This window comes from Zerene cesonia, chromosome 14 (assembly GCF_012273895.1).
Source record: "Zerene cesonia ecotype Mississippi chromosome 14, Zerene_cesonia_1.1, whole genome shotgun sequence".
Classification (NCBI taxonomy): domain Eukaryota; kingdom Metazoa; phylum Arthropoda; class Insecta; order Lepidoptera; family Pieridae; genus Zerene; species Zerene cesonia.
The window spans coordinates 4956615-4967962 of record NC_052115.1 but is presented as its reverse complement, the minus strand read 5'-3'; the positions used below and the strand labels follow the sequence as shown (position 1 = coordinate 4967962).

The window sequence follows — 11348 nt, the reverse complement described above, 5'->3', positions numbered from 1 at the left end:
TCTCAATTGTCTCATCACATTCATGAAGTGCAACGAACCGATTATTTTAATGATGCTTAGGGCTTGTGACATTCGAGCGTTTATACTCCGCGTTCTGTAAGCTAGAATTTTAGCCGAGTTTTAGTGTTAGGAGAATGAATCACACTCTCAGTGACATAACTATAGATTTTGAAAATAATTGGTTGGTTTTTATCTATTTAATTCTTAGCGTTATTTATATAAACATAAATACTACACAATGGTTGGAAACATCTATCTAGCTATCTTTTTTATTTGTTAGCTACTTCAACGTTTATATTTTACAAAAGAATAAAATTTAAATAGTTTTTCTCTGAATAGTTGAATGAATAGTTTTTCTCGTTTTATAATATCGTTATTATTTTTTTCACAATTTTAGAAATTTAGTTTTAACGTCGACTATTATATTTTAATTGAGATCAATCACTTAATTATGTTGTTACGTTTTCAGGTGGCCACATGGTTGGCCGGTGACCTATTGATTTGCAGACACCAGCGGGAAGATGAAGCCTCGAGGGTTGAGCGTCATGCACGCCTTCTCTGCTCTCACTATGCTCACCATGGCTAACGGTAATGTTATCAAATACTTAAATATTTCCTAGACTGTTATATGTAACATAAAATAAAAAATAAATAAATAGATATTCATTGTTAATGGTTTATTCAAATGAGATGCTTTTCAGAAACCTAAATTTATAAAACAGTTTATAAACCTACATGTTTTCATGATAGTCGAATAGCTTTTATTTCTTGCGGATTGTTACTTGTCTATTAAACGGATTTTAAATGAAATTTCCGGGCGTCTACAATCGCTGCGTTTGAAACGTAGGGATAAACAATACCTTTATAATAAATCGCATTTAAATCACGTTAAAGCTCTGTTGTTTTGATTTATTTTTTATCACATATTTAAAAAAAACATCGCATGTGAGGCAAATTTCAATTACATGCATTTGGAAGCGGTGACAATTCATTTTGTCGAAGTTTTATTTTACTTTTAATTGTTTTTAAACATGTGTTTTATTTATCGCATTTCCAGCTCAAACAACTTGTAACCAAGGCATGGGTCGAGTCATGTACGAGAGGCTTCCCAATCAACAGCTACACGGATTTGATGACGATGTTGTATGTTTTTTTTTTACATTTATATCGATACAAATTGTTTAATATATCGTGTATAATACAAAATATTATCGTTTAATTAAAAATTTGCTCTATACCAAGAAAAGACGAAAAGTGTGATTTGGATAAATATTAGTAGGTAAATGAGGAAGTTTTCAGTGAAACTTAATGTTGACATATACATTGGTTCTGGTAAATATTTTAATAACTTTATTATGGTGCGTTTTATGATGCTAATTTTGTTACAGATTCGTGAAACAGCACCTCCATTTCGGGTGTTAGAGAAATGTCAGGATTTGTGCCTTCGGGACAGATCTGGTAACGGCCTCGTGAGAACCTGTAGCTCTATTGATTTTCAACCTGGTGCCAGAATTGCTGCATTTAGCCCTGAACCGGAGTATGAAGAGTCGACTTGCTATTTGACGAGGGAACAGGCTGCTCCGGAAGGCATAGGGACTCTCATGATTGTACCCAACAGCGTTCATTTTAATGAAATTTGTTTGACATGTAAGTATTAGATTGACCGATTGATTCACGGACTTTAATTTTAAGATTTACTTGGCTAGATTTGAAGCTTAATACCTAATCGAAATACCATTTTTCATACGTATTACGTAATATATGCTATTGCAAGTATACATATAAGCTCAATTTGCACCACCTAGATGAAGCTTTATTAAGCACTTATATGAAAAGCATTCCTTTTATTCTAGCGAATCGACCAGAACGCGAATGCCCTTCCCGACGCTACGTGTTTGAGCGTCACGCTCGCAAGCGACTGAAGTTACCACCATCAGACCTAAAGGAAATAATGGTTGCCAACCGCACAGAGTGTGAAGACAAATGTTTGGGGGAATTCAGTTTCGTTTGTCGCTCAGCTACTTACGATTCGGCGTTAAGAACTTGCTCTCTAAGCAGATTTACACGACGAACTCATCCTGAACTATTAGAAGACGATCATAACGCTGACTATTTGGAAAATACTTGTTTAAATGGTGAGCATTTAGGATGTAGGAACCTATTGTTTAAATCACAGATAACATAATACTAAGGTTTAAATTAATAAATTTAAATTATGTATTTTAAACCGCAAAGTGAATTTAAAATATTAAATTATGTTACATGTTTTGTGAAGGTATTTCAAAAATATGTATTCCTATGTTATTTCACCTAAATATTATATTATAAATTTAACCGAATATTTAATGAAGTAAAAGTTTAGGTATATTGTTGTAATTCACTATAAATTTACATATTAATGGTTCTGACATTATATATACATTAATAATAATGATTTCTGTAGCGGAACGAAGATGTGACGGTCTGGCCGTGTTCATAAAAGAAGAAAATAAACGCCTTGGAGGTCCGTTTGAAGCTGATGTCTTCACCAACATGACTCTGGAGGAATGCCAGTCTATGTGTGTTAGAGCCGAAAAGTAAGTATTGTATTAAATGTTATAACAAAATTAGCTAGTAATCCGAATGTGTTCTTTGTAAAATGGACTAGTATATATTGAGATTAGTAATGATAATATTAAAAATTATATGCCTTATTATTATAAATACGTACTGAAATACTTTTTACGCAAAACGCTGTATGTAATTTTCTATACAAAGTATAAATAGTACCTATACATAATTAAATAATATTCTGAATAAAGATTGAGTAGTATAATATATAATTTTATTTTATTTTTAGATACTTCTGCCGTTCCATAGAGCACGATGAAATGACACGCCAATGCGTCTTATCCGAGGAAGATTCTGTTTCTCAGAAGGATGATATAACAATGAGCGCATCGCCCACACACCACTTCTACGATCTCGTCTGTCTTGACAACCGTAAGTATACTAGTGTTACTATTAATGAGTAGTTGAATTATTTTTTAAAATCGATAACAGACAAATGGGTAGGTATAACAACTGTTTGAGATACACTTATCAACTAACATATTTCCCAGTGTACTTTAAATTTAATGTCTTATATAATTAATTCAGTAAGTACTCGGTCGATTTACATTCTTAACAAAATTAATTCTTCGTAGAATTTCTTAAACTTTGTGAAATTCCTTTAAAAGAACATAATGCTATAGCATTTGAATGGTATAAAATTAAAAATTGAGTACACACTTCATCAATTATTACCATTCAAACTGAACAAACCACTAAACCTACTAATGAAAGTCACAATAAGGTTATCTCTCACAATGATCAGTCTCTCATCGGGTGACAGCTCGCGGGACCGAGTACCCGGATAACAGCGTGACGTCACACCTGTTCTCGCCCGGGCGGAGGCCGGACACCGCGTTCCAGCGCTACCGCAATAGCCGGATAACCGGGGAGTTCCACTCGGAGATTACGGGCCGGTCGCTGAGCGAGTGCTTGGATGAGTGCTTGCGGCAGACTAGTTTCCAATGCAGGTATGTTAAAATAAAATCAATGTATATAATATTAGTTAATGAAACAGTAGTCAATGCTCTCTCTATTTTGCAATAAAACGTTCCTTCGTTAGATATTCAAAGTATTATGTCTCAGGTACAGTCTTATCCCAACCAACAAACCACTAAACCTACTAATGATGAATGAATTATCACGATTAACAAATTTTTAGATTTATTTTTATAGTCATCATCGTTATTGATTATAATACGTTTCGTATAAGCAAGTCTGTCGGATTAATGGATAATACATTAATATTAAACTTTAGATCAGCAGTATACAGCGACCGCGCAAGGACTTGTCGACTCAGCAGATACAATCAGAAGGACGGCATGCGTTTACTCTATGATCCCGACTTTGATTACTACGAAAATCTTATGCGTAAGTAATATACGTTAATTTTATACCGTATTCATTTAAGCTTTATTCGTTTTCAAATTTGATTGAAACAGTGTCTTCAAAATAGGAAAAACATGTATTTTTTTTTTTACTACAAATTGTGATTTTTAATGTATTAGCAAATCTTCCTTACAATAAAAAAATGATTTGGGGTTTAGATCAGTTAGTGAGTGGTGAAAATGAGGGTACCGGAAGCGGCTCGCAGTCTTCATGGGGAAAGCCTTCAAAATCAGGTTCGGTGCATGGAGGAAATTGTGACTTGTAGATTTTTTCGTGTGTAATTTGTTGTTATTGATAAGGGTATTTGTTTATCTGTATAATTGCATGTTGATGTTATCTTAGCCTTTTTTATTAAAATTATTCCTGTTTTTATTTTTTCAAATTGGTTATTTATTTCATTTGAATTACGTAATGCTAGAAGAAAATCTGTGTGCGATTGGGTTTGACTGAAATAGTTTTGAATACGATAATTATATTAAGTGTGTTTATTGGATGGACTTATAAGCAGGTATTGCTGTAGAAAAACCTAATTTGTAAATAGTTCGATGTAATATTTAAAATACGTATGTCATTTTGTAGATCAAATTTATATATTTGCGTAGATAGTCTTTTGTATCCTATGCATTTTGTAGTGTAGTTAGTTCTAGTTGCATGTGTTCAATAGAGTTCTAACCAAAACTTAATTTCTACTAGTCCCATTATATTCTAATAATTTCGTTTATTTTCAAGGTGGTAGCAACAACGATAGAGATAGAGACAGGGATAGATATCCTCCAGACGTAGACCGTTATCCAGATGATGATGATGATGATGACAGATACTACGGTCGTCCAGATCGGTATCCACCTGATGATCGGTACCCGACTGGCCCTGAACCTTATCCTGATAGATATCCTGAACGCTACCCGGATAGATTCCCAGATGATAGATACCCACCTGGGGTGGGTCCTGAACGCTTCCCATCTGATCGTTATCCCCTACCTTCTGATAGGTACCCGCCACCATCTGACAGATATCCTCTCCCGTCTGACAGATATCCACCACCTTCTGATAGATTTCCCATATCATCTGACAGATACCCACCACCTTCGAACAGATACCCTGTTCTGTCCGACCGTTATCCTATTCAATCTGATCGTTATCCACCTCCATCTGACCGGTATCCCATCGGACCAGTAGATCGTTATCCACCGGGTGTAGACCGGTACCCATCTAGAGTTCCAATAGACAGATATCCAGGTGGTGGCCGTTATCCCATCGACACCGATAACGAAATCGATAGATACCCAGATCGCTATCCAATCAGTCGCTACCCTGTTGATGTATACCCAGATCGGTATCCACAAGACAGATATCCGGTACGCGGCAGCGGGAGGTATCCATCACGTCCTTACCCAAGATACCCTACATACGATCAGGACCGTTATCCCGGTAACGATTGGGGCCGGTATCCTTACAACAGATACCCGGTTGGCGTTAACCGGGACCCTTTACCTTTGGGCGGGGATCGCTATCCAGATATGTATGACAAATATCCGCCGACCGGATCGTCATATCCTGGTAAGATTAATTTTACTAACATTTAACAGTAATTTTCTATTTTAATAATAACATACATAAATTACAAAGTTTTTCGCTTACATAACATAGTTTTATTGTTCCTATATATCTTTTATGGCTCTTTCGAATAATAAAGAGATGCTAAAAAGTGTTACATAATTGATGCGTTATATTTACCGATTTTTAAGCAAACCAGTAGTATCCTACATATTATAAGCATGGCAATATGAAATATTTGAACTGTCCTTTTACACTTTACTTACATTTTTATATGAAAGCAGGATATGGACGTGGTGGGTATTACGGTCCAGATTATCCCCGTGGTGATCGATATCCCACCAATGACCGATATCCTGACAACGTCATAAGGCCAGGTTCTGACAGGTATATACTTATAACTTATCATAATATATACGTTTAACTTATTATTGTCACATGTACTATAAAAATTGGAATAGGTAAATTACAAAATATACCTAGAAAGATATATGTGTCTTTAATCTAATATCCAAAATGCTTCATGGCATACCTCTTAATAGTGGGCGAGAAAGATTTCACTCAAGACTTTCTATAAATAACCTGACTGGTCACATACGAGTAAATTTTACTGGATGACAATATTCCAGAACAATGCAGTTTTTAAAATCTATATGTATAAAGTCGTGTTTGTTGTATTTACACTATTTATAACTCAAGAATGGCTAAACCGATTAGGTTGAAATTTGGTACAGAGATAGTTTTAGACCCGAGAAAAGACATAGGATAGTTTTTATCCCGGAAATCTAACGGGAACGGGAACTTTGTCGGTAACCCCCCGAGTCTATCTTATCCGTGACTACGCGAGCAAAGCCGCGGGCGGAATGCTAGTTATATAATAATTGTAAAAACAATATTGTCCAATTGAATAAAGATTTCTTTCTTTCTTTCTGTTTGTATTTATAAGAAGATTAAATTGAACACGTTTTATAATAGCTGCAGATATGAATTTTAAAAAATATTTTACTTTTAGGATACCCGTTGAACCTCGACCAACATATGGTATCAGAAGGCCCATAGAAAGACCTGGTGGATACAGAGGAAATTATGCACCACCTGTAGAAAGACCAATAGGTAAATTTTATTGAAACCACAAGCTTTTTCCTCTTTTGTGTTTTGTATACCACTTGTTCGGAATGACCAATAATCTGCGAAATAATGAAAGCCTAAACTACACAATTCATTCGAAATGTTAAGTTTCCGCTCCAAACAGATTTGACGCGTATCGTTAGACCTCAAAAATTCAAAATGTTAGTACAATAATTATTAATAATGTTTAATATAATCAATAATGCACGTATACCTAGGTGGCGGTGGATATGGAGGATACGAGCCCGATGGTCCCATCGCCCCAGTTGGAGGACCAATCAGCGGTATTGGTGGCCACATTGGGCCAGTTAGCGTACCAGTTGGTGGGCCAATAGGTGGACCGGTTGGTGGACCGATTGGACGACCTCCTATTGGACAAAGACCATGGCAAGGTTCACGATGCGAAGAAGATAGTTTCAGACAAGTAGGCAGACAGCGAATGCAGAGAAGATTTGTCAGGCGATTCACAACCGCTCAGTCTTTGGCACATTGCCAACGAGAATGTATTGAAGCTAGAGATTTTATTTGTCGGTCGTTCAACTACAGGTGTGTAAAAAATATTTTTTTATGCAAGTGTTCTGTGTTGTCAAACTTAACTTACAAAATGCCAAACTTGCTATTACGTTTTAATACTAATATGTATAATGTATGTTAGTAAATTTTGTCCTTAAATAATTATTACAATATTTAATTCAATTATATCCCCAGGGAAGCAGGTTTCGGTGTGGAACCTAGAGATAACTGCGAGCTGAGTGACCGCGACACTCGCGAACTGGACGCTGCCAATCCTGCACATTTTGACAACACAGCTAATGAGTACGACTTTTACGAGAGAGCTCTGGGACGCATTGCTGATGATTGCTTGGATGGTAATGCTACTTAAACACAAATTACAAGTCATGTGTAAACTTTTTCTCATTATTGTATTAGAAACCTACTTTATTATAGGTAAAAATTCGTTACAAGGGCAATTTTTTTTTTCGTTATAAACATTTTGATGTTCATACTAACAACATTAATAACCTAAGATACCTTGTAATAACATGCCTGAACTGTTTTCCCGGGCTTGAACGTATTATATCTATCGTAATAGAATTTAAACACAATTCCAAATTTAAATAAATTTACCAGCCTGTAATTACTAGCTCTATAGCATCCTATGTCCAAGTTCATAAATTCCATTTTAACCAACCTCCATGCATTTTGTAACAGTGTCACAAGTATGCAATGAAGACGGAATGGAGTTCACGCTACGTCTGCCTGAAGGTTTCTACGGCAGGATGTACACGTACGGTTTCTACGACAGATGCTTCTTCCGCGGAAATGGTGGCGTCCAAAATGTCTTGCGAATTACCGGAGCGCATGGTTACCCGGAGTGTGGGACGCAGCGGGTTTGTCATTTATTTTAGAATTTTATATTTATTTATTATTTCAGAAGTAAGCAACAGTGGTAGCTATTTTCAATATATTTTAGAATGTTGTGAATTCGATAGCAACATACTTCTAGTCACATGAATTTTTCAATTAAATCTTTTATATTCATTTACTAAAACACCTAATTCAAATATGACAATTTCAAATCGAAATTAATTTGTCTAATCTTCTACTGCTTATCGATATCCAATTATTCTTTAATTAATATAATAAATATATTTAATATAGTATGGAGATACGATGACAAACATCGTGGTGGTACAATTCAGTGATAACGTACAGACGTCTCGGGATAAACGCTTCAATCTCACATGTCTGTTCAGAGGACCAGCTGAGGCTGTGGTCACTTCCAACTACATTGGCGCTGGGTGAGCCTGAAATATTTAACTTTTGTTTGATATTTTCATAATAACAGTGATGTGTTTGTTTTCTTGTCTTAATCAGGTAGAGGAAATTTAGAGGCAAGAAGCTGGTAGAGGTACAAGGTATATGAGCGAGAATAAGCAAGCAGGAGGAATGTATTTGACTTATAGGAATATACTGCTTGTTAGATTTTATTCAATTTGTTTTGTAGAATTGTGTGCTTTTCATAAAGATGTCAAAAAGTTAAGAAGCTACTTTATTGAACAGCTTCTTCAAAAAGTTCAATGTTTTAGTTTTAGGCGTTAGGTACAAAATGTTAATGAAAAATATATATAACTAGCTGCGCCCCGCGGTTTCACCCGTGTAAGTCTGTATCCCGTAGGAATATGGGATAAAAAGTTGCCCATGTGTATTTCAGTTGTCCAGCTATCTAGGTAGCAAGTTTTATTGCAATCGGTTCAGTAGTTTTTGTGTGAAAGAGTAACAAACATACATACACATACACATACATCCACCCTCACAAACTATAAATAATATTAGTGGGAAGTAGGATAGGATAGGATTATATTTAAGTAATCTTAGTAGAACAACTCTCACAGATAGAGCGATTTAGCATTTTAATGATGTCATTACCTAACGATTTATTGTCCCACACAGATATCACTACATATCTCAGTAGTTAATAGTTAGTACCATTTTAGTGGCAATTATAAAGAGAATTACTTCGCACCACTCGTGACGCGTTTTTGTGACTAAGGGTTGTGTCGAGATAACCATATAATGTAGAGATTGTCATAACAATTAATAATGGAAATGATTAGATTAGTATTTGGCTTCATCATTTAACGGGCTAAAATAAATTGTTTATTTAACTGCGGTAATGTATTATGTCATGATTTAACCGTGTTTTTGTGTTGCCATAGCATTAATATATTGAATTAATCTTCTGAATATATTTGGAGTTTTTGTTTGATTTTTTTGCTTTGATTCTTTGTTCTTGATATCATGTCTTTTATTGTTTAATGTTTATATACTTATTTATTGATGGGCTATATTATTTTTATGGATTGAGTGCTGTTATTCAACTAACAGCTACTAACCAACGGACTTTGGATGAATTCATAAAAAACATTGCGTCGTAACAACTCTTTCTTTATAGATATATATACCTATATATACTACTACTTTTTATCAAAACGGATGGAGGAAATCCATTTGTTTCTACACGATAGGCACATAGTATGTACGTAGTTCAGATACTTAATATCTATTAAAATAATTCCAAATAATTCATCCAAAGTCAGTATCCAATAAAAAGAAACTAATTTAAACGTCTAACAGTTTCGGTTATGACTTGCTTGACAGGTCAGGAAGTCCGATACCAATAGAGTATCTTCCTGAGGAGAGTTCCCTGAACTCAAAGGTCCGACTGTTGATATTGTACCAAGGAAGACCCACCACAACAATAGCTGTTGGTGACCCGCTAACATTTAGGCTGGAGGCTCAGGATGGATACAACTACGCGACGGATATCTTCGCTACAAACGTTATTGCTCGAGATCCTTATTCAGGGAGATCAGTGCAGCTGATTGATCGTGTTGGGTAAGTCCCTAAAACTAGTGCTGACTATTTTATAAAAAAAAAAAACAATTAAATTTCAATATATATACATAATACTAGTACTACTACTCTCAAGTACTCATGTACGATCACCATAAAATATCTAATAATTTTTTGCCGAGTTACAATTTTACTCTGAATTTAGATGTCCTGTGGATCCTGATGTATTCCCAGAGCTTGATAAAGGACGCAATGGCGATTCGCTTGAAGCTAGATTTAACGCATTTAAAATACCGGAATCTAATTTCTTAGTATTCGAAGCTACTGTAAGAACGTGTAGAGATGGTTGCCAACCGGTAAGAATAAAAATGTTTATATTTATTGCTTTTTTCAATATGTTAAAATATACATGTACTCATCTAAATCAAACACGTTTAGGCCTATTGCCCAAGTCAAACTGGACGCACCGAGCCGTCTTTCGGACGACGTCGAAGAGATGTAAACTCCACAGAAGTTATACAAACTAATACAACAGAAGTTAAGGATGAAGAAGCTTCAAATAAGACTGACGGTAAAGATAACATATTCAAGATTTCATACGAAGAAGCCAAAGTTGATAAGTATTTGAAGGATGAAGTCGAAACTCCGAGCCATGTGAGGAAAATGATAGAGGTAATTTTTTTTGGAATTCATTTAAGTTTTAATCTCAAAATCATTTTCGAAAGGAGTGAGATCTTTTTTTATATTCTGATTATTATCTTTTATATTTTCTGATTATCATCGCCCTTTTTTATAATTCCACTGTAGGACAAGTTTTCAATACAGTGGCCTAAAATCTCATAAGATTTCAGGCCTTAATAACCCATGCTGACCTCGAGTAGGTAAGATATAAGTTAGTGAGGTATCGTTTTGTTAGACTCTCTTCCCTCTGACCCTACTTTGAGCAGGTTTTTTGAATCACACAAACACGAAATCACCTACAAAACCATCACCTTCGTATTAACAAATAGATAATTACAAAGGTATTCGACAACCGCAACGAGCTGCTAGAAGAGAACGGGGCAGACTCATCGCCCGTGGTGTCCGCGGCCGGCGTGTGCGTGTCTCCACAGCACTACCGCGCGCTGCTCGCCGCGCTGTGCTCGCTGCTTTCCCTCCTGCTGGCCATGCTTATACTCGCGCTTTATATATACAAGTGAGTTAGCGTAGAGGACTTTGTGTGGTTTAGAAAGAACGGTGCAGATCTGGGTGACTAGTTGAATAGTTATTAAGTTTTCTGAAATCTTTTCCTTTTATGACAACAGGCCTGATTTAGTCATCGAACTTTA

General features: G+C 35.5%; 1 protein-coding gene across 1 annotated transcript in view; it reads left to right on the top strand.

The window, feature by feature from the left end:
* Positions 1-469: 469 nt before the first annotated feature.
* Positions 470-11348, top strand: part of LOC119832073 — a 13482-nt gene continuing 2603 nt past the window's right edge. The window contains exons 1-20 of the mRNA XM_038355676.1: positions 470-588; positions 1058-1143; positions 1389-1647; positions 1854-2135; positions 2444-2576; positions 2840-2982; positions 3356-3560; positions 3848-3960; positions 4137-4211; positions 4708-5538; positions 5820-5922; positions 6548-6648; positions 6882-7209; positions 7372-7532; positions 7876-8054; positions 8326-8465; positions 9826-10062; positions 10226-10376; positions 10459-10692; positions 11043-11215. Of these exons, the coding sequence (XP_038211604.1) occupies positions 522-588; positions 1058-1143; positions 1389-1647; positions 1854-2135; positions 2444-2576; positions 2840-2982; positions 3356-3560; positions 3848-3960; positions 4137-4211; positions 4708-5538; positions 5820-5922; positions 6548-6648; positions 6882-7209; positions 7372-7532; positions 7876-8054; positions 8326-8465; positions 9826-10062; positions 10226-10376; positions 10459-10692; positions 11043-11215 (4001 nt within the window). The 5' untranslated portion in view covers positions 470-521. The remainder of the gene's footprint in view (positions 589-1057; positions 1144-1388; positions 1648-1853; positions 2136-2443; positions 2577-2839; positions 2983-3355; positions 3561-3847; positions 3961-4136; positions 4212-4707; positions 5539-5819; positions 5923-6547; positions 6649-6881; positions 7210-7371; positions 7533-7875; positions 8055-8325; positions 8466-9825; positions 10063-10225; positions 10377-10458; positions 10693-11042; positions 11216-11348) is intronic.